The 24,497-nt window shown below is 40.4% G+C and overlaps 2 protein-coding genes across 3 annotated transcripts in view; one reads left to right on the top strand and one right to left on the bottom strand.

Annotated features, from left to right (window-relative positions):
• LOC143111736 (solute carrier family 35 member F4-like) overlaps positions 1-24,497 on the bottom strand; it is a 75,139-nt gene that overhangs the window by 10,539 nt on the left and 40,103 nt on the right. The gene's annotated exons all lie outside the window — the stretch shown is intronic.
• Positions 20,121-21,103, top strand: LOC143111953 (uncharacterized). Its single transcript, XM_076274193.1, has one exon. It carries the CDS (start codon positions 20,121-20,123, stop codon positions 20,799-20,801), a length of 681 nt encoding a protein of 226 aa, XP_076130308.1. The 3' UTR covers positions 20,802-21,103.

The raw sequence follows: 24,497 nt of genomic DNA, 5'->3' as shown, positions 1-24,497 counted from the left end.
ATTTATAAGTATTGACTAAAATAATATGATAATGCATTTTAAAAACAAACTTGTTTATTTTAAAATAATATTGTCACAGTGGAACAGAGGAACATCGAAATATATTAAAGTTCTGATAAATAAAATGTATAAAAATAGAAACTTAAGATATGAAACTTAGTCTTTTGAACAAAAACACAATAACAACAACAACCAAATCAAAGTTACCAGACTTGGTAAGCTTCATAAATATAACTTTGAACTAAGACTTAATAATTAAAAAAAATAATGATGACATTATTACTATCATCATCATTTGTATTATCATTAAACAAGATAAAGGTCACTCCTAAATGTTTGAGTGTGCGTGTGTAATAATTAGTCCCTATTGCCTTATAAGCTACCTTATAATTACAATGTCAGCTTGCTTATCCCTTTACCTGCACTTTCAAAATTATTTCCATCAAGCTACATCAAACCATTTTCAATCATTAGCTGCTGCCTGCCTTCTAAAACCTACTATTTAGTGATCTAAATCCATTATGTAACTTGTTAATGCTGCGGCTGAACGACAGTCTGAAATGCACACTTGGCGTCATTGGATTTCACGTGTAAAAGAAAAGCTAACATTTATGCACAAGCTACGTTTTGCACAAGCTACGTTTGATACTTTTTCTCTATGTCTAAATGTTCACTCCTCGCACGTCTAACTTACGTTTTACAATGCAGCGACTGTAACTACAGATATACTAGTTATACATACAGTAATCATTACTTTATTTAGGCAGAATAAGTTCGTTGTGGTTTCCAAGCTCATTAATGTTAACGTTAGCGGTCTTCCACTGATATTCATGGCATTAGCTAGCTTTGTGGTTAGCTAGTCTATGATGAGCCATAATTTAGCAATGGATAACGTCATACTGCAAATTATAAAACATACGCTTTCAAAATAACAGGCCGGGGAGAGATGATACGTCTCACTGCTATAACTGTCACGCTATTAAAGAAATACATCTTCAGTCACATTGTCAAAAGTTCAAAGGACAGACAGTCAACTACACTGTAACAACATAACGTAATTACTAGCTAATTCCGCTTCACTCTCGGCTTATTTACCAGCAGCAAAACTGGACATTGTTTTCACAAATTTTGTCATGCTTATTTGAGTTAAGAGAATTGATGGGGATGTTCTTTTAATTGTTATCCAAGCAATGTATGTCTCGTGACCAAATCACCATGAACACACTTAACTGATGATCTCACTCGCGGATAACTGGTTCTCTCTGCCCGACTCTGGCTGGATCAGCAGGTTGCAGGATGTGTGGCGCTGCTGGCGCGTTATACACGAGTGTTGCCAGCAGGGACGGTGTAGAGTGCCCTCTGGTGGACAAACTATACAACGCCAACACTCATGACATGGTTAAAGGGTGTTTCGTCCGTTTTTATTTTATTTTTAAAATATTCATTTATCGGCCATTATAAATGCCGATACCGATAGTTTGGAAAATGCCTAATATCGGCCGATAATATCGGCCCGCCGATAAATCGGTCGGGCTCTAGTTTGTACGCGATCCATCACACCACCTGCACAACATGACACAAATCATTTCACACTCCAACAAGGACATAGCAAACCTATGTAGCGAAGTAGCCTACAAAGATGTCCATGGCAGAGAAGAGAACTTGAGTGAAATGTCCCAACCAAGCACTAGGTTGGTAGCCAGCCAATCCTTGGGCTTTTCTCAATACAAAGTATGCTAAAGAACGGTCTCCCGTTCTTGAAAGTTCGAACTTGAAAAGTTAAGATCGTGAGTCCAGACTCTGGACAACCCGAGGACACAGGACGCTCAATTTGCAGTTTGAGACAGCAGCGTTCTTGCCAACGGCAGCTTCTCTCGGAACAGCTCGGGAGTCTAGTCATTTACCTTTTGCTCTATTGGTCTACCCAGTATTTCTGACATTTACAATAAAATATATAATTCACCAGCTTGTTTAAGTTTGTTTCTCATTGATTTTTTTTTTATTAAATATTAATAACAATATATTCACTTGCCGATGGCAGGAACAACGTTTGAAGTTCGCAGTTTAAGTGACAGTTATGATTAACGTTAGTTGTGAAGCCTGTAGCCTACCGTTTATAGCCTAAACATGGATCGGATTGTAGCAGCAATTATGATAGGTAGGCCTATTATGTATCAATGCTGCCATTTCTCTTATGTGAGTGTCACGGCTGAGCTGACGTAATGCATTGTGGAATCTTCAAGCCACCAAGTCACCACCCGATGCATCCTTGATAAAACCAACGATTCGAGACGAGGCTGAAGTTAGCACCACTTTTGTTTCCGCGGGGGAAGACCACTTTCAGATCGCGGGGAGTTAATTTTCCGTTCCACCTTAAATAATGCAATTTTCTACCTCGTCCACAAGGGGCCAGTGTTGACCGCAAATCCGCGATAACACAGGCATGTGCCTGTTGCAGATGAACAGGCATTGTTCACAGTCGTTCAAAAGCCTGTATATCTTTTTTCTGTTGACTCCACTGCCGAATGTTTTGAGAAATGTTACCTTTTGTGTTCTATTAAATAATTTGGCAATTTAGGGGGGGGGGGGGGTGTAGAGGGTGTCAGATTATGTAGTTTTTTCTTTATTTTCTGTGCTGTATCTTTTGATACATGTTGTGTTATGTTTTCTATTAAATAATTTTGTTCATTTTACACTGGGGGGGGGGGGGGGAGTGGGGGGGTATGTAGTTGGTAGCAGATTTTGAAGTTTTTCTACAGTAAATGTATTCCCTACGGCCTACATGTCATTTTGCATCGGATTTTTCAACACATTCTAAAACTACAGTATCTCCTCTTTCCAATGACATGCCACTTGTGAAATTCTATGGTGGAAAATTGCATATTTAGCCCCTCTGAAAATATAATTTGTATTTGTGAAATTGCAGAATTTCAGCACTTGAACAGGGACAGATATCCCATGAAGGATTTTGCAAGGGATCTTTCACCACATTCTGAAACTACACCTTCTCCCCTTTCCAATGACACCCCACTTGTGAAATTCTATGCTGGAAAATTGCATATTTAGCCCCTCTGAAAATATAATATGTATTTGTGAAATTGCAGAATTTCAGCACTTGAACAGGGACAGATGTCCCATGCAGGATTTTGCAAGGGATCTTTCACCACATTCTGAAACTACACTTCCTCCTCTTTCCAATGCCACCCCACCTGTGAAATTCTATGGTGGAAAATGCCCTTTTTTGCCCCTCTGAAAATACAGTATATATTTTATGAAATTGCAGAATTTCAGCACTTGAACAGGGACAGATAGCCCATGAAGGATTTTGCAAGGGATCTTTCACCACATTCTGAAACTACACCTCCCCCCCTTTCCAATGACACCCCACTTGTTAAATTCTATGGTGGAAAATTGCATATTTAGCCCCTCTGAAAATACAGTATATATTTTGTGAAATTGCAGAATTTCAGCACTTGAACAGGGACAGATAGCCCATGAAGGATTTTGCAAGGGATCTTTCACCACATTCTGAAACTACACCTCCTCCCCTTTCCAATGACACCCCACTTGTTAAATTCTATGGTGGAAAATTGCATATTTAGCCCCTCTGAAAATACAGTATATATTTTGTGAAATTGCAGAATTTCAGCACTTGAACAGGGACAGATATCCCATGAAGGATTTTGCAAGGGATCTTTCACCACATTCTGAAACTACACTTCCTCCTCTTTCCAATGCCACCCCACCTGTGAAATTCTATGGTGGAAAATGCCCTTTTTTGCCCCTCTGAAAATACAGTATATATTTTATGAAATTGCAGAATTTCAGCACTTGAACAGGGACAGATAGCCCATGAAGGATTTTGCAAGGGATCTTTCACCACATTCTGAAACTACACCTCCCCCCCTTTCCAATGACACCCCACTTGTTAAATTCTATGGTGGAAAATTGCATATTTAGCCCCTCTGAAAATACAGTATATATTTTGTGAAATTGCAGAATTTCAGCACTTGAACAGGGACAGATAGCCCATGAAGGATTTTGCAAGGGATCTTTCACCACATTCTGAAACTACACCTCCTCCCCTTTCCAATGACACCCCACTTGTTAAATTCTATGGTGGAAAATTGCATATTTAGCCCCTCTGAAAATACAGTATATATTTTGTGAAATTGCAGAATTTCAGCACTTGAACAGGGACAGATATCCCATGAAGGATTTTGCAAGGGATCTTTCACCACATTCTGAAACTACACCTCCTCCCCTTTCCAATGACACCCCACTTGTGAAATTCTATGGTGGAAAATTGCATATTTAGCCCCTCTGAAAATACAGTATATATTTTGTGAAATTGCAGAATTTCAGCACTTGAACAGGGACAGATATCCCATGAAGGATTTTGCAAGGGATCTTCCACCACATTCTGAAACTACACCTCCTCCCCTTTCCAATGACACCTCACTTGTGAAATTCTATGGTGGAAAATTGCATATTTAGCCCCTCTGAAAATACAGTATATATTTTGTGAAATTGCAGAATTTCAGCACTTGAACAGGGACAGATAGCCCATGAAGGATTTTGCAAGGGATCTTTCACCACATTCTGAAACTACACTATCTCCCCTTTCCAATGACACCTCACTTGTGAAATTCTATGGTGGAAAATTGCATATTTAGCCCCTCTGAAAATACAGTATATATTTTGTGAAATTGCAGAATTTCAGCACTTGAACAGGGACAGATATCCCATGAAAGATTTTGCAAGGGATCTTTCACCACATTCTGAAACTACACTATCTCCCCTTTCCAATGACACCTCACTTGTGAAATTCTATGGTGGAAAATTGCATATTTAGCCCCTCTGAAAATACAGTATATATTTTGTGAAATTGCAGAATTTCAGCACTTGAACAGGGACAGATGTCCCATGCAGGATTTTGCAAGGGATCTTTCACCACATTCTGAAACTACACTTCCTCATCTTTCCAATGACACCCCACTTGTGAAAGTCTATGGTGGAAAATGCCCTTTTTTGCCCCTCTGAAAATGCAGTATATATTTTGTGAAATTGCAGAATTTCAACACTTGAACAGGGACAGATAGCCCATGAAGGATTTTGCAAGGGATGTTTCACCACATTATGAAACTACACTTCCTCCCCTTTCCAATGCCACCCCACTTGTGAAATTCTATGGTGGAAAATGGCCTTTTTGGCCCCTCTGGAAATATAGTATGTATTTGTGAAATAGCAGATTTTCAGCACTTGAACAGCAACGCTCATCCCATGAAGGATTTTGCAAGGGGTCTTTCACCACATTCTACAAGTACACTCTCTCCTCTTTCCAATGACATCCCACTTGTGAAATTCTATGGTGGAAAATGGCCTTTTTGGCCCTTTGAAAATATAGTATGTATTTTGTGAAATTGCAGATTTTCAGCACTTGAACAGCTACACACATTCCAATGACAACCCCCATGTGAAACCCCCATCGCATAAAATGGCTTTTTTTAACTCCCATGGCCTATTTCTCTCATTTTTAGTGTATAAAAAACATTTTTGCAGTTTTTATACACTAAAATTGGTCCCTATTGGTCAAGACTGATTTGTTGCAAACAATTCCACCCTAGATGAATAGTTGAGTGTGTCCTCTTCCAATGACATCCCCCATGAGCAATTCCATCCAAGAAAATAGGCTTTTTTAATTTAAAAATCCACAAGCTATTATTCTGATGGGGGGCCAAGCAGTGAAGCTGCGAATCATCATTACTGTTTCTACCTTTTCTTATTTGGGCCAGTAGCAAAGCCCAATTGTATATTTACGCTTTCCTATTATTCGGGACCATGCAATGTAGGCACCCATTGTGTTTGTACATTTTCCTATTATTGGGGGCCAAGCATCGAAGCTGCAAGGCACCCACTGTGTTTATATGTTTTCCCATCCTAAGAACACACAATAATGTGGAGTCTTTTTACCACTGTGGGGGCGCTATTATCACAGGATGTAGGCTCATATATCAGCAATGCTTTTGCGTACCGAAACCAAACTTGGTATATGGACTTAGGACCCCATCCCGATGACACACAATATATTTGGTGACCTTGGACCACTAGGAGGTACTAAAGTTACAGGAAATTAGCTCATATCTTGGCAATGCTTTCTCGTACCGAAACCAGACTTGGTTCATGGACACACAATAATGCTGGTGATGTTTGGCCACTAGGGATAGATTAGATTAGACTCAACTTTATTGTCATTGTGCAGAGTACAAAGTCAACTAAATTCAGACACTGCTCTTGCTTGCTTGCCTGCCGGTTCACACCTCACCCCTCACTCTCAGTGCAACGTGCACCTCCACCATCAAAGGCTGATGCACCCCTCCCCCACAATGTGATCCTGAACAATGCGACTACGCTAACGCTGTTCACCAGCCACCAGTCTACAGCCACCAAATACCCCTCATCCCCCCTCCTCTGGACAAGGGGAAGAGTGCTGTGAGTATCATGTTCCTTGACTTCTCCAGTGCTTTTAACACCATCCAACCCCTCAGACTGGGTGAAAAACTCCTGCAGATGATTGTGGATGCTCAACTGGTATCCTGGATTGCAGACTACCTGATAGAGCGGCCACAATTCGTCAGACTGAAGAACTGCCTCTCCGACACCGTGATCAACAGCACTGGAGCTCCACAGTGAGCAGTGAGACACATGGCAAACAAACAAAGGAGCACATGGCACAAGACACAGAAAGTAAACAAAGCAAACAGGAAGACACAAGAGGAGCAGACATAACGGGAAAACAAGACAAAACAGGATCCTAACAACAAGAGCCTCCCCCCTCTTGCCTGCAGCAAATAGGTAAGGGATGTGGCCCTGTTTCTAGAATTCTGGTGAAACCCTTGCTGGGATGACACAAACAGTTGTCTCTCCTTTGATGTTCTTGTGCATCATTGAAAGAATAAAATCTGAAATGTTTCCTGACATCATACTCCAAATATCATATTATTATTATATTGCTTTCTTATGTAGAGTATTAACGGAATATATTATAAGAACATTTCAATAAATATGGAAAGTCAGTATGAACCATATAGACAGATATTGTGACAGCCTTGCCTGGCTCCTCCTCCTGTCTGTGTTGCGTCTCTCTCTCCTACAGGTGAGCTGGGTGCAGGTGTTTGGAGGCACGCTAATTATTTCCTAATCAGGGCTTTTAAAAGCGCTTCAATGGAGACCGGGTTGTCAACCACTTCCGCTCCGTCTCTACAGCACCGTTTTGGATTTTGTTTTAGCTTATTGTGTCACCTATTCTTGATCCTTACAAGCTGGCTAACGATAGACCTATATCTAATCTCCCTTTCATGTCAAAAATACTTGAAAAAATAGAGTCCAAACAAATCTGTGCCTTCTTACATATGAATAAAATACAGGAATTATACCAGTCTGGCTTTCGAGCTTACCATAGTACTGAATCAGCCTTAGTTAAAGTTTTTAATGACCTCCTCATTGCTGCTGATAATGGATATGTATCAATACTGATCCTCCTGGACCTCAGCGCTGCCTTTGACACCATAGACCATGACATACTACTTCATAGGCTTGAACATTCCATAGGCACCAAAGACTCAGCACTTGCTTGGTTTATACCATACCTTTTTAAGCGTTAATTATTTGTACAGGTCCATAATGAACCATATACCCAGACTATGGTGAAATATTGAGTGCCTCAAGGCTCATTGGATCCCAGTTATTTTCCCATTATATGCTTCTCCTAGGTTCTGAAATTTGGAAACATGGCATGGCATTAATTTCCATTGTTATGCAGATGATAAACAATTATACCTTTCCATAAAGCCCGATTAATTAACCCTGTTAAACCAACTTGTATGTATGTTACATGTTACATGTATAAGAGATATAAAAAGACACACATATATATACAACAAAACATCCTGCTTTTGAACTCAGATGGTTTTTGGTCCTAAAAAGATGAGGCATATCCTATCCTCATCACGGGCTACAGATAGTGATCTTCCACTGACCTCATCCACAAGTGCTAAAAATCTATCAGTTATAATTGACCAGGACCTATCAATAAATAATCACCAAAATGTCCACTTAAGGACATTTCAAAGATAATGAAGTCCTTATCCTTACTAGACACTGAAAAATTAATCCACAGTTTTGTCACTTCAAGGATAGACTATTGCAATGCTCTATACACTGGCTGCAATAATACCGGTTGTGAAAAATGTGTCCACCATCTTGTTTTTAAAAAAAGATAAAAACAGGATATTCTAGAAAACATCTTTCTTTAATTTATCCAACTGTTTAACACACGATAACTTGCACATCAATCCGTCTGACTCCCCCACACCAACACACTGGCCCTTTTTAAAAGAGCACCTGTGGGTGTGGCCCAATTAACCTAATTAGCCATTATTACTTTCACCTGCAGAGTTATTCAGCCAACACAGACAGGAATATGCAAAATGCAGCTGCTCGCACACTCACTAGGACCAAAAAATATGAACACATTTCCCCCATCCTAGCATCTTTACACTGGCTACCTGTTAAAAGTGTCATTGACTTAAAAATATTACTTGTAATCCCAACAGTAGAGGCAGAGCTTTCTGCTACAGCGCACCCCTCCTCTGGAATTAACTCTATCCATCAATTTGATTAGCAGACACCCTCCCTATTTTCAAGTCTATAGTGCCTCCCATAGTTAGGTATGGTGTAGTGTGGAACTTCACCCACCTCAGGGTTTTTATTGGAATGGACCACCTCTGCTGTGTCCTCATGTGACTGGCGCCCTTGTCATGCGTGTCATGGTGGCAACTGACCATACCTGCGCTGGTGCTGACTACCCTTCACCATGCCTTAGGTATGCTGCCATAGCATAGCGCTGTCATTAACTTTTCATGTGTCACGCCGTACAACTCTTCTTCTTTCTCTCTCTCAACTCCCCCTCTTACCTCTTGTCTTTGTCTTGCCATTCAACTCCCTCTTCTCTCCTTCTCTCTCTCAACTCTCCCTCTCTTGCCTTTTGTCTCTATAGTATAACACTATATAATACCATTGATATACTTATTAATACTAACCATCATGACTTATAGTAATACCTACTATTTATCTCTCTTTTTTCCCTCTTACCTCACTTGTGAGAGAAACTATTCCTTGTGTTTGGCGCTCATCGCACCTGAAGTCCCATCCCTATGTGATGACCCTGTGCCCCTTCAGGCCTTCTCCTGTCAGTGCATGGGAAGGGCTGGGCCTGGTTGGGCTAATACCCTCATTGATTACACCTATCGTTAGGGTGGGGCTATATAAGGGGTTCCCTATCTTTCTGATTAGGCATTTTTCTTACTTCTTGCAGGCACTCACTTTAATTCTCTCACACTTGCACTTTGCTCTCTCCCCTCATTTGTAACTCTACCTCTCTTTCTCTTTCTTTAGGCCCACTTCACTAGCTTCTTTGCATCCATACATCCATACACTCATACACGCACGCCACCACTCCCATTCATTTCCCCCTAGACATTTTGCTATTGGTAACCTTGTGCTTTACTTTAATAAATTCATATATTTGGTTTGAACCTTGTTGTCCGTGTCCCTCTTTATGTTTCGGTCTGGGAACGAGCTGGCCCTAACACCTACCATTGCCTATTGCAGTCCCCTTGTCTGGATTCCTGGCCCGTGCAGCCTAGCTACCCAGTACTTGACATACTGTATGACAATTCCTAATCCCTATAGACAACACATGCCCTACATTGGACTATTTGAATTTTCTGACACTAAATAGGCTTCATGCATACATCATACTGGTTATGTAACCATCCTACCTCTTTGTAACATACCTCAGGATGTTGTGTTCTATTCTGTACACCTAACTAACCTATTCATTTATTATGTATACAGTACAGACCTTACTGCCCTGTAACTGACCCTAGGCAGATGGATCAGGCCCTTGAGTCTTGTATCCACTCGAGGTTTCTTCCTATATGTATCTCCAATTCTAGGGAGTTTTTTCTCGTCCCTGTTACTTATAGGCACACTCTGAATGTTTAACACTCTGTTAAGTGCCATGAGACATGAGTAATGTTTTGGCGCTCTATAAGTGACATTAAATATAAGTTGAAATTGAAATTATTCACTGCACCACATTATACTGATTGCTTACACTTTTATTTTCCAAATCCAACTCCACTCCATTTTGTTAAGTTCTATTAATTTATTAAAAATCTAATATATGTATTGCTAATCCGTGTGTGGTCTTTCTTTACTCTGTTACTTTGTTGAAAAAAACCCCAGCTATAAACCAGCTTATGCTGGAAGCTGATTTTAGCTGGTCTTTGCTGGCTTAGTTGGTTGGTTGTCACCGGGATGCTGTTGGTAAAATATTACATACCAAAGTGAAACATGAAATCCATGAGAATCATACAGGGTTTAAGTACAGCAAAGCATAGATATTCATACAGTAACAGTGGCAAAGTCAGGAATCATCCAGGCTACCTTAATCTATGACACAAATGGCTGTTGACGCAAAACAGACAACAACAAGTGATATCAACACTGGCGCCTTACATTATCCATGTTCAGAAGAACAGCACAGATGTTGTACAGGGTCGTGACGCAGCCATAGAATCATACTCGAAGCTGGTGTCACACTCCACCTCAGTCCCATTGATGAGAATGGGGCTGTGTATGCTAACGCATATTTGGTGTGAGAGCTAGGGACCAAATCCTGAGGATGTACATACAATATTATGTTGACTTGTTACCACTATGGGGGTGCTAGAGTTATGGAAATGAGCTCATATCTCAGCAAATTTTTAACGTATCAAAACTAAACTAGGTATGAGAGGTTATGTGGTGTAAGGGGGAGGGGGTTTATCAGTGTGGGTGTGTGTGTGTTTGTGTGTGTGTGGGGGGGGGGGGTTGGGGTAAGTGTGATGAGAGGGGTAGCAGGTAATAGGGTGTGTGCAAATGCAAATGCCAAAAGGAAGGAAGAGTATGACAGTTCACTGTCCTGATGGTGGAAAGATGTGTATGCATCTAATGTAACAAAACTGAGTTGCCATGACAGCTCCTGCTCAACTGCTTGGCCCCCAAATATAGCTGCAGAGCTGCAAATTTAGAGAAAAATGAACAAAATTCAAGAGCTGTGAAGCTTTCGGAAAGTTTTCACCTTGGTCTATTGGTGGCGCTACAGTGCACATGATAAAGTCTTGTAAATTGATGGGTGGGGCCTTACCTTTTCCCTTAATCCACTGATAAAGTTTGAGCTTCATAGATCAAAGCATCGCAGAGCTATTTGCATTAATGCTGTTAAAAGATTGATGGATTTTGACCAGTTGGTGGTCCTAGATATTTGAGGTTTTGGGGGCAGTAACTTGGTGAAATTGGTCAGTGGCCTGAGTAGAATAAGTGTGCAAAGTTTGAGCATTTTACTATGTACATTTGTATGTGCTGCCATGGACTCCTATGGCACTAGACAGAAGCATAATAACAAATCCTACTAGCCCTAGAGGGTCCCTACGCAGCTTCAATGCTTGGCCCCCAATAACACAAGGTAGAAAAACTAATGGCCCCAAAAATGACAGAAATGTGGCAAATGACTTTTAAGTGATAGGGACCAAATGTAGTGCTGAAAATGTATAATCAGAAAAATAGGCCAAAATAAATTTCCCATGACAAATGCATTATGGGAAGTCTAAACCAAATCTAGCGCTGAAAATCTTAAATTTCCCAAATACATTTTATTTTCAAGGGCCATTTTTCACGACAGAATTTCACATAGGGGGTGTCATTGGTAAAAGGAGAGGGTGTAGTTTCAGAATGTGGTGAAACATCCGATGCAAAATGTAGTATGGGATGTTTATCGCTGTTCTAGTGCTGAAATTCTGCAATTTTCCAAATACAATTTATATACTATATTTTCAAAGGGCAAAAAAAGCAATTTTCCACCATAGAATTTCACAAGTGGGGTGTCATTGGAAAGAGGAGAGAGTGTACTTGTAGAATGTGGTGAAAGACCCCTTGCAAAATCCTTCATGGGATGAGCGTTGCTGTTCAAGTGCTGAAAATCTGCAATTTCACAAATACATACTATATTTCCAGAGGGGCCAAAAAGGCCATTTTCCACCATAGAATTTCACAAGTGGGGTGTCATTGGAAAGGGGAGGAAGTGTAGTTTCAGAATGTGGTGAAACATCCCTTGCAAAATCCTTCATGGGCTATCTGTCCCTGTTCAAGTGTTGAGATTCTGCAATTTCACAAATACATATTATATTTTCAGAGGGGCTAAATATGCAATTTTCCACCATAGAATTTCACAAGTGCTGAAAAAAGATATACAGGCTTTTGAACGTCTGTGAACAATGCCTGTTCATCTGCAACAGGCACATGCCTGTGTTATCGCGGATTTTTGCGGTCAACACTGGCCCCTTGTGGACGAGGTAGAAAATTGCATTATTTAAGGTGGAACGGAAAATTAACTCCCCGCGATCTGAAAGTGGTCTTCCCCCGCGGAAACGAAAGTGGTGCTAACTTCAGCCTCGTCGATTCGAGAACACTTCCGGGAATTTTATGCGTTCTTGAATAAATGCGAACTTGTGAATTGGAACAGTACTTCGGCGGTGATTGATGACGTTTCAGAACGATTTTCAAGTTCATGAGAACACAAGTATAGAAAAGAACGCATATTGAGAAAAGCCCCTAGTACATCCCTGGAAGAACTTTTCAAAATGGTTGGATGCAAAAACAACTCCTTTCGGATTCACTGCTGCAAGCTCTGCGCATACAAGTACCACGAGCTAATGGCTTTCAAAAACTAGCCGTGAAAAAGCATTTTGAGGTAAGCTGAGAGTTTATCAATCGATTATTGACAAAATATTGTAGTAACCTAGTAACGTAGGGCTACTAATGGTACATTTGCAACGTATGCTATGGCTAGGTACATGCCAAGACATGCCATGGTTTGCTTGTTAATTATCTGAGCTTATGTTATTGCTATATGCAATATTTGTAAGTTAATTGTGCAAAGCTATATTTTACAGCTAGTTCATAAAGCATGTACTAAGGGCAGGCATGGTCCTGTCTGTGTATGAGAGTGTGTGCGCCTGAGTGGGGCAGGCCCTATGGGTCCAGGCAATAGGCCCAACTACCAACTATCAGCCAAATACTGTTTAAAATTAATTTAGTCAGACTATCTCATCAATAATGCTACTTTTCAGTCATGCCAGAAGCTGCTTGTGGTCCTAAAACAGCTTTAAGTGGCAATATTCTGGTCTGCTCAAATTAACTGCATAAAAGAAGCTCCCTAACTTGTAGTTTGACCTTCATTCATGAACTTCCAGCATGATTTTTAATACAGTGAAATTCCTAGATAGTCTGAGCTTGTAGTTTGAGAGAAATAATATGAATCTCAATCTGTGCAATTCATTTTCTCCACAGAAGAAACACCCGACCCGTCTAGAGTGGTACACACAACTTACTTCAGCAGCCCTCAAAAGGATTAATCATTCATTTTGACAGCACTAATGTATACTGTGTATAGACAAACATATAAGGGTTATTGTCACTAAGCCTGCCCTGGGTACACCAATATTGTCTTGTCCAATTTTGTTATCTTACATCCGTTGCCCTCACAGATTCCTGCAGCTAAGCTTGGATGTACATTACATTCCAATAAAGGTTATTGAAAACATGCCTCTTAAGTTTGACTTTTTGTACCATTAATACTCATCGGCAACTAGTCATCATATCTTCGGCTCCATGAAACACGTGTTAATGCTCAATACTACACATATATGGTTCTTTAATGTATTTGCATTGTACTAAAATTCGCTCATTTTCAATGGGCATATATGTGGCTGAAACAGGTAGCTAGTGCATCCCAAATTTTAATATAATATTATAGTCATTATGGCCTTTAGGAAAATGTTTTTGGGGAGGTGGGGTAGTGCACTATAGGCCCCTGTATAGGCCTAAACTTTTGTCCTTAATGGCATTTTGTTCCCTTACATTACTTACATTACTTTTACTTTTATACTTTAAGTAGTGTTAAAATACTAAAAGTGTAAAAGTACAGTACTTTTACACTTTTACTTTTACTAAGCTTGGGATGATACTTCAACTTCTACAGAAGTCTTTTTAAACCCTAGTATATATACTTCTACTTGAGTAATGAATGTGAAATTTTTGCATGTCCTTGCACTTGGATACCTCAACACCTGGTGGTGGAACAATAAATTGCAAGTTCACCGAATTTGTGCCTCTCTGCTGCCTTCTGACGCCCATCCTTAAGACCCTCAACACACTGCTCTTTGACGCACCGACGCGTTTCGACTCAGAGTCTTTATCAAGGTGGTAAAGACAGTACACAACAGGTGTGCTTTTAACAGGTAATTTAGTCATGTGACCAGGACATGAGTGGACAGACTATTACCAAACCACACCGCTATGGAGTAGGTTGGTGAGGACTAGGGATGACATATCAATGCAACACAGTTGTACATTTAAAGGGTGTACTGCATAGGGCTATAGTTATACTCGCCCTGCATGAGTAGTCGATATTGACAAGCAAATTACTCTTCAGTCTCCACACAACCCAAAATACAGGTGAGTGTATGAGTAGTTCAGTTCTATTCAGGCTGCGCAGAAAGCGTGTGTGTTTTGTCAGTGTTAATTGTGAAGAAAATATAACCTACCAATGTTTGTAAACCAGCTTGTGTGATTGTTTATAACTCTGTCAATGTTAGCCAAGTGTATGTTAATAGATAGTCTACCCAAACTGTGACCCTGAAAACAAAAGCCCACTGCTCCGTTAGTAATTTTTAATGTTAGCAAACTAGCACACAGGCAGGGATGGATTATTGATCGGGCCTACCAGGGGGCCCTGAAGCCCAAGACTCTGTGTGAGGTCGTTACTATGTTTTCCACCCCTGATATCTGAATAGGGCCCCTCAGTCAAGTACCACCGGTTATGTTATCTGATTTGTCTTAATAGAGCCTCTCAATCATATGCCATCAGTGTTGGGCAAGTTACTTCAAAATCGAAATGTATTATGCATTACTTATTACTGTCATTTCAAAGTAATTTGTTACATTATAATATTACTGTCTCTGAATTGTAAGGCATTACACTACTATTGCATTACTTTTAAGTTACTTTCACCAAAATATCTGGAAATATGGATTTGCCATTCGAAATGCAGTTTATTACGCTCAATCATAGTCAGAATTTTGTTAAAAACCGACAAAAGGTCAAAGTCTGGTAAATTGTGATATAAATACTGTAACTCTAACTGTAGCTCATTAAAATCAATAGAGAGCCTACTATATTGAAAATCAAAGCTTAAAGAAACTGTATGTAAGATTGTGGCCAAAACTGGTACTGCAATCACTTTCAAACTACTGTAGAGCGATGTATCCCCTTCCCCTCCCCTCTGACTGGCAGAGCTGGCAACACGGATGCCGAAACACTACTGACTTTGTGATTAGTAGATAGGTGGAGGGTGGCGCATCAGGCCAAAACACAACATGACAACATCAATATCAGTTGAGGGCTGCAACTCCACTTTTTAAATGACAATATCTTGGCCAGACTACTGTTGTCAGTGATATAAGTATTTGAAATAACATGATTTCTTAATGTCTAGTGACATATCAGGGCCATTTATGATTAATTTAAATACATTTCTTACATACGGTTCCTTTAATAAAGACATGTCAAGATGGTGGCCTACTGACCATTTTGGTGCCCTAAGTGAGTAGTTTTGAGTGAGTGACATTTAAATGATAACTCAAAAACCTAAAGTAAAATAAAAGGCCTATTATTTACAGACCATTACTGTGTGTTTTTAAACATTCATGCTGTTTTCTTATAAATGGTGCACTGTCACTTTAAGAGTATTGATCTTTACGTTCTCATAATGGCTTTTTGCCAGCTCTTGTTTACAAGCCTTGTTTGTTGAGTTACATTGATAGCACAATATTAACAATAATATGCACAATGTTAAGTTGTTTTAAGCAGCCTTCATTGCTTTGGAAAGTATGCAATAACATGTTGCTTCACATTTCGTTTTGCAAATAAAAGTGAATTATGAGCCTGGTATCCACCTAGCTATATCTGAATGGATTATTTTTTTGTCAACTCGGCATATCATGTGCTTCATGTAAATGCTTGGAAAACTAATTATTGAAGACCCACCAATTCCATTCTAGCACTACGTGGTGGAGATTGAGAGAACCCAAAAAGTATCAAACTTGCATGTACCATGGTGTTAGTGCATTTTGACATTGTAAACGCTATTGATGAAGAGTGAAACGCAGTTTGCAGTAAAGCTATACATTGGTACATGTGGGTGCCCCCTCTGTCCTTTGGTGCCCTACGCAAAGTGCGTGATGCGCGTGGTGGGAGCGGTGGCACTGCCAGGCTACACAATCTTTTTTCTGCATTTCTATCCCTTTATTCTCTTTAAGTTCAATTGTGAATTCAAGTTCACAGCTCAAAGCTGACATGCACTAAAAGTTTGTGTTTAATCAAGAATCAAAAAGATTAGCGTGGCACCACTTTAGATGTTTCATTAAATGACTCGCGAGGCATAGTGAGATCTTTCGGTTTCGCACAAAGTGCACTAACTATTATGTTCTTCATATCCTTGTCTCTGAGCATAGGCTTATGTCCATCCCGCAAATAGAGTCCACTGCAGCCATCTTCAACCAGTATCAGGAGATAACGTTCTACTATTTTGCGCAGATTTTTTCTCCTCTGTTGTTCTCGCAGTGGTGTTTGCGAATATGTATCAAAACAAAACACTGCTTAATTTTTGGTTAAAATGCATTGTAACGCGCGTTACTGAAGTTTGTACCGAGTAAAATATTACCCAATTTTTTTTTGTAATGCCTTACATTACCGCGTTACCGCAAACAGCAATATATTACAGTAATTACATTACTTTTGTAACGCATTACCCCCAACACTGTATGCCATGGGTTATTTTATTCAACCCTGATGTTATGTGGCCCCTCAGTCAAGTAACACAGATTACGCTATGTGTGATAATCATGTTTTGTAATTGCCATCTTTTTTCAAATCAAGTTGGCTTGAATCTCTTGATGGTTATGTGATATTTATTGACCTCAATCTGTCTTTTTCCCCCACAAAACTCACTAGAAGTCATTATTTAAGGGGTTATTTTTCAAGATGTTCTTCCAGAGGGTTCATGTCCTCGGACTCGCTTAGCTGAGGTACCAACTCTTGGGTGCACGAGGGGCCCTTTTTACATCTGTGCCCAGGGCCCCAGTTGGTCATAATCCGTACACGCACACAAGGACTTTACACCTTGTCAGTGTTAGTTGAATGCGATAGCTAACCAAAACTCAACTCTATCCCAAAAACAAAAGTCCACTGTTCCAATGATAGTCTTGATGGATAAACTAGTTAGGAATTTCCTTGCTTGCCTCCACAGCTGCAGCTAGCTGTGTTCGTCTAAATAGGCTAATCTGGAAGGTATTCCACCAACATCGCTAATGAAAGCGGTGCTTAACAGAATTAGCCTGGCTTAACCTAGCGTAGACTTTCACTTGAAGATCAAGATGTTCCATTAACTTTCCAATTAAGTTAGCTGCATATTCCAATTAAGTTAGCTGTATCTTGCCTTTGTTTATTCAAGCAGCTCGCATTATGATCTTGTATGTGCTTTGAATGGGAAGCGAACCTATATGACTAAGAACGACTACAGTGATGCACCGTTGTGCTACTCATTGCACCACCACACGGTGGAGAGAGGAAGCATATCAAGATTTCTAGAACCATAAGCATGTCAAGTTAATAATTTTAAGTTATATTAAGTTATGTGTTTCGTAAATTCTTCGTAACTAGTTATATGTAAATCCATGTTTGGTGACACTGTCAGAAAAAAGGTTTCAACTTCTATTTTTGAAGCTGGACATAAAGGTGATGACAACATGAAAACACAGGTGGACAAAACTGTCTTTTGGTACTCTTTTTTTTTTGCAACACAGCTCGATTAAGCTTGAAAGTTAACCTCATGTGGCGCAGGCTAGTTCTGTGGCATACATTCTCATAGTTACAGAGCTAGGATTTCCGAAAGCCACAGTAATGAATGGAAATCTCACTAAAATTAGTGAACCTTGAAATAAGCCAGGATTTACCTTTACCCTACTGGCAATCTGAAAGTTGAAATGTTACCAGCTGCTTGATTGGAAAAGTGGCGGAGTACACAGAGTACACAGCTTCATTACTTGAGTAAAAGTACAGATACCCTTTGCTAAATTTTACTCAAGTACAAGTAAAAGTACAACAGTCAGATGTCTACTTAAGTAAAAGTACTGAAGTACTTGTTTTTAAAAGTACTTGAGTATCAAGAGTACAAAAGTACATTTTCGAAATATTGCATTACTACTGCCACAGTGCTTACATTTATGTACAGAAACATCCTACATGGAGTTATGAAAAATTTTAATGTAAATACCTTGGAGAATTTAAAAGGAATTGAAAGTAAAATCAAGTCATTTTCATCTTTTTACCATGTTGCCGGGGATGGGCAGTATTTCTAATACTATTCTATTCTATATAATAGTCTGGCAAGGTGGGGCCACAGGTTGGCACATTCCCAGGATGGACCAGTTGCGTCTTCATTCATTGTTTCGTCCATGGTTTCGTCTCTTATCTAAATCTAACCATGGAGTTGACTTTGGCGGAAAGCTGAAGGTGATTGCTGATAGGCTGTCCCAATCAGTGGCGCCTGCACAATCCAATCACGTTTGAGAGGGAAACAACAAATTGAGGGTTTCCGAGATTTTTGCTTTTTCCTTTTTTTTTAGAAGAAGTAACGGGTACTCACGGCTATGGATAGAAATGTAGTGGAGTAAAGAGTACAATATTTGCCTCAAATGTACTTGAGTAAAGTCATGAGTACTCCCCAAAAATTATACTCGAGTAAAGTACAGATCCCTCAAAACTGTACTCAAGTACTGTACTCAAGTAAATGTACTCCGTTACTGTCCGGCTCTGCTCAATACATAAACAACAACATTATAATGAAAATGAAAGTTTAAATTGTGAATATCCTGGCAGTACCATCATTGTCAGCAGTGATGCCAGTAACGCGTTACTTAGTACTTAGTAACGCGTTACTCTATTTTGACCACTTTTTTCGGTAATGAGTAATCTAACGCGCTACTATTTACAAACCAGTAATCAGATTAAAGTTACTTATCTAAGTTACTGTGCGTTACTATTTTTGTAATTTTCCTTAGTAAAAAGATATATTCTTTGCTTTCTTCTTGTCTTGGGGATTAATGTCATGTAGGCTATGCTCACGTTTTCAGCATGAGCAGAATTCACGTGTAAAACCACGCAGCGACACAAACGTAAACAACAATGGAGGGAGAGAGAGAGATGCACATTTCATCAGTCATTACTTTGAGTTTGTGTCAGCTAAACATGACAACATTAAGGTACATTGTACATTCTGTGCTGGCGACAAAGTGCGGTCTAGCTAGACATCCCAAGTCTCCCACATATTGATAGCCGCTTCCTGACGCCCGCAAATTACATAAAATCTCCCGGAACCTAGAGCGAACAAGAGCACGCAAGCCAGACCGGACTTCAAATCGCGTGTGCATATGAGTTTAACGCGCACATAACGGAGAGGGAGAGTGTCAGAGTGGCTGCTCTCACGCTAGCTTGCTCCTGTTTTTCTTTCCACGTAATCCACTTAATTAGACTACACCTAGGTTTTATTTACGTAAAAACTCCACTCTTAACCACTCGTGTAGCCAATTCACTTGTCTAATATAATTCACTTGTCTAATCTATCTTAAGGACGATGGCAGGGTCCTCTGCTGCCCCTGCCTCTCCTATTTCCGATTCTCTCCGTTGCCCGGCGTGTCACATGCTAGCTAACTCTTCAGCCTCCTTTAGTGGACATGCTACTTGTAAAAAATGCAGACTAATAACTAACTTGGAGGCGAGGATAGGTGAACTAGAGAATCGCATCCAAACACTGGATCAGATTAGCAAACAGCTAGTGGCAGAACCCTTGGTAAATTGTGTGGATGCACCAGCCGACTGCACAGTTAGCACAACCATGACAGCCCCCTCGCAGCAAGGGGATAGTCCTTGGGTGACTGTTAGGGGAGCCAGACCCAAGCGAAAGCAGCCCGTTGGGCCTGTTTCGCCTGGATCTAAATCCAAACGAAGGAAGCCCACTGCTAATCACCAACCTATTCATGTTTCTAATAGATTCTCCCCCTTAGCTAGAGAAACCGAGAAACCTGCTACTCTGGTCATTGGCGCTTCTACTAAACGTAACATGATGCTAGCGACTCCATCGGCCATAGTAAAATCGATATCTGGGGCCAGAGCTAACGACATCGAATCAAATTTGAAAGTGCTGGCTAAAGCTAATCGTAAATACTGGAAAATAGTTATCCACACTGGCACTAATGACGTCCGATTGCGTCAATCAGAGATCACCATACAAAACTTTATCTCCGTGTGCAGGTTCGTGCAACAGATGTCTGACTCTGTAACTTTCTCTGGACCCATACCCATTAAAAGAGGTGATGAAATGCTCAGCAGAATTTCGGACCTCAACCGATGGCTGTCAAAGTGGTGTGCCAATAACAATGTGGGCTTCATAGATAACTTTAGCTCCTTCTGGGGGAAACCTGGACTGTTGAAAAGAGACGGTATCCATCCCACATGGGAGGGTACTGCCCTCCTTTCAAAGAACATAGACCGTCACTTAACCGAGGCTAGTTCCTGACGAACCAGAGATCCAGGAAGCAGAGATAAGGTCTTACACAGATCTCTGCCGTCCTAACAGTCACCCAGGTATACAGGGCATACAAGGCCAAATAGAGAGGGTGTCTGTACCAAGACTGTCAACTCTTACTCGACCCACTAGGGGAATTATTCGTAGCAATCTTATTACGATAAAAACTTCTTCGGTGAAGCAAATTCCTCCAAAAACGCAACTTACACTTGCTTTACTTAATATTCGATCACTGTCAAGTAAAACTGCCTTGGTTAATGAAATTATTACTGACAATCATATAGATGTTATGTGTCTTAGGGACTGTACGATATTTAGCGGGGGGGGAGGGCCGGTCGCCAGACGATCGGGTTAAAAATGTTCTGCCTGGCCCTCCCCCCTGGTCAATTTTTTTTTTCCAGGGGCCTCCCCCCGGCTCAAAAAAATTCTCCTAGGCCCTCCCCCCTACGTGAATCAAATAAAACTGGTTGAAAAATTACGTTTACAAGGTTAAAACGGCCAGCAAATGTCATAAGCACACAAACCAGTGTTGCGCGGGTTTGGTCACAAGCGGCCCGCGGTCACCCGATATTTTAATCAACCCGACCGCAACTCGGACCGCGAATATTAATTAGGACAAAATTATACCCGACCCACTTATTTACAAAATGTGTGCTTTTGGTTATAGCCTGCATGCAGTAGTCCATTTCTGTAAAACAAACTAATTTATTTGCAAAACTTTATGCAGTAGAACTACACGCAGGCATGCAGGACATAATGTTTGCGCAGGAGAGAGAATGAGAATAAGAGCGCAAGCACGCACGCAACCACCAAGAATTAGAACACTAGGATAAGATTTGGCCATGGACATACTTCTTTCGAAAATAGAAATGGGGAGGCAAGGTAGGCAAGAGAGATACATTGCTGGTCAAAACGTTAGCGTAAGAACTGGTTTAAAATGCTAAATGAAGCACAAAGCTTTACTAAAGCACATCCACTGTTTAAAGTCACAAACACAACGAACTAAGGTAACTTTTATGCATGCGCGAACCTATACATACCGGTAGATATGGCTGTGTAGTCTGTGCCATAAGATTTATTCTGCAGGCTGCCCGTTTCGGCTGTCATACTTTTAAATGGCTTCGCAAGAAGTAGGCCTACATAGACCATAACTTGTACTACTGTCATCTTCTTTAAGAACTTTTCCCAATATTTCCCATAGCCTATATCGCTTTTCCTGAAGGGGTGTCTTTATTATTTTAACTCGCGTCTTCAGCTTCTTTACTGTTGACTTAGGCTACTGTATTGATGCTTTACTGTATTGATGCTAGCCTTCTCGTGATATTTTAAGTAGGCCTATTTGTAGAAAATATATATTTAATTAATTTTAACTGACCCGCCCGCAAATGACCCGAATATCATTAAAATATTTGGTTATGACTCATAACCGCGGGTGACCTGCAAGCTTACGAGGGGAGTTGTGGGAGATTCAGGTAGGGTTGCGACTTTTTGGACTCGCCCACTCTGTCAAAAGGACGTGAATCATGTTTTGGCCTACAAACCTTTTAAAATATCGAAAACGGATCATTGATCAGGGGGAAAAAATATCATGGACCAGGAAAAAATGTTTTTCCTCGGCCCTCCCCCCAGGCCAAAACATTTCTCCTGGGCCTTCCCCTAAGGCTTAAAAAATTCTCTTAGGCCCTCCCCCCCTGACGACCGGCCCTCCCCCCCCGGTAAATATCGTACAGTCCCTTACTGAAACCTGGCTTAAACCAGATGAATACCTTCCATTAAATGAGTCTACACTTCCCTCACATTTGATTTATCATGTACCACGCCACACTGGCATGGGAGGTGGAGTAGCTACAATCTATCAATCTAGTCTTCTCACATCTCCCAAGCTCACACACAAGTTTAAATCTTTTGAAGTTCTAGTCCTCAATTTTTTACCGCCAGACTGGAAAACTGATCAGCCTGTAACTGTGGTCACATTGTACAGACCCCCTGGCCCCTACACTGAATTCTTAGAGGAATTTTCTGATTTCCTTTCCACTTTAACTATCCAAACAGAAAAAATACTTATATTGGGTGATTTTAATATTCATATGGATAATGTGCACGATTGTCTCACAATTGTATTTCAATCCCTAATTGACCATGTCGGGTTCTGCCAAAATGTTAATTCACCCACGCACCGACATAACCATACTATTGATCTAGTCTTGTCATACGCCATAAACATAGAGCAGTTAACAATCTTGCCACAACACCCGACCTTAACTGACCACCATCTAATTACTTTTACAATGACATTACAACATGCAGTACCTAATTTAGCCGAATACTACAGCCGCGGCTTATCTGAAAAAACTAATGCAGACTTTCTAGAAAAAATTTCGCTTACGCTTGCCCCATTCCGGACTCATGCGGTAGGCCTATCAGAAGGCCCATTCCTTAATCCAGCCGAGGTCGACTTGTTAACTGATAATGTGATGAACTCATTACGCTCAACCCTTGATTCAGCAGCACCACTCAAAAAGAGAATGAGAAAACAAGTAAGGCGTGCTCCATGGTATACCACACAGACAAAAACACTCAAACAAACAGCCCGTAAACTTGAACAAAAATGGCGTACCACTAAATTGGAAGTTTTTCGCCAAGCATGGAAAGATAGCCTTATCACCTACAAAAAAGCACTCAACGAGGCCAAGGGCCTGTACTACGAAGGGAGCTTAACCTACCCAGATGTAACCCAGGGTTACTTTGTTAAACCGGGGTTGACAAAACCTGGTTATCTTTAGTGGTGTTAATCGGTACTGCGACGCTGATTATGAAGTTGATTTGTTGAGCCGGGGTTAACCTCATTGGAGTTTGTGCGCGTTCACATAAAAGGGGCGGGTTGCAGCGCAAATCACCACTTTCAGTGATGACGCGTTCACCTTATTTTACGGATGAGGAATGCACAATTATTTATTAAGTTATGAGGAATTAAAACCCACTCTACGACAAAAATCAAATACGTCGGCAGTGAACAAAGCAAGCTGGCAAGGCTGTTGGCAACGTATTGCAGATCCTAAATGCCTAAAAGTAAAGTTTTATTTCCAAATGTTCTTCAAATACGGAGGATTAATAGCTTGCGGAATGTATTTAATGAGTTGAAATAATTAAATTACTTATTTTGAGTTCATAGAAATGCCTACAGATGCAACACAATTTAGAAGTGGGCATATAGATTACAGTAATAAAGAAAATTGAATATTTAAGTAGCCCCATTGACTGATTTAGTGTAGGCTATGCCTAATCCTGTGAACATTTCAGATGCAACACCATTGCCAAACGCACATGGCAGCAGGTGAAAATGAAACACAAACACATTATTCAGAATAGTGGTTTATATAGTCATAGCTTGCATTAATATTTCTTAATTATGAAAACATGTAGGCCTATGCTTATAGCCTTCACTTGGCCTCTGTTTTACAGCTAACAAGAAAAAGGTGTCTTTGAACACTACTGTAAGGCACCAGAGTGTTTTACAGTAGCAGAGGAGTTGGCCATCGCAAATAATAGTGGAAGGCCGATTATGGAGGGGGTTGAGGGAGGCATTCGGTCGGATTCTGGTGCTGTGGAAATGTGTAGCCTTTATGTGCAGGGTACAGTAATATGACATTCAATTCAACAAGTTTGTTAAAATGATGATTTTTATTT

The sequence above is a fragment of the Alosa pseudoharengus genome, unplaced genomic scaffold (genome assembly GCF_046254945.1).
Source record: "Alosa pseudoharengus isolate Yale_2024_CS ecotype anadromous, Long Island Sound unplaced genomic scaffold, YU_APseudo_1.1 YU_APseudo_1.1_scf_8, whole genome shotgun sequence".
In the NCBI taxonomy this organism is placed as follows: Eukaryota; Metazoa; Chordata; class Actinopteri; order Clupeiformes; family Clupeidae; genus Alosa; species Alosa pseudoharengus.
This window is presented reverse-complemented; position numbering and strand designations above follow the sequence as displayed.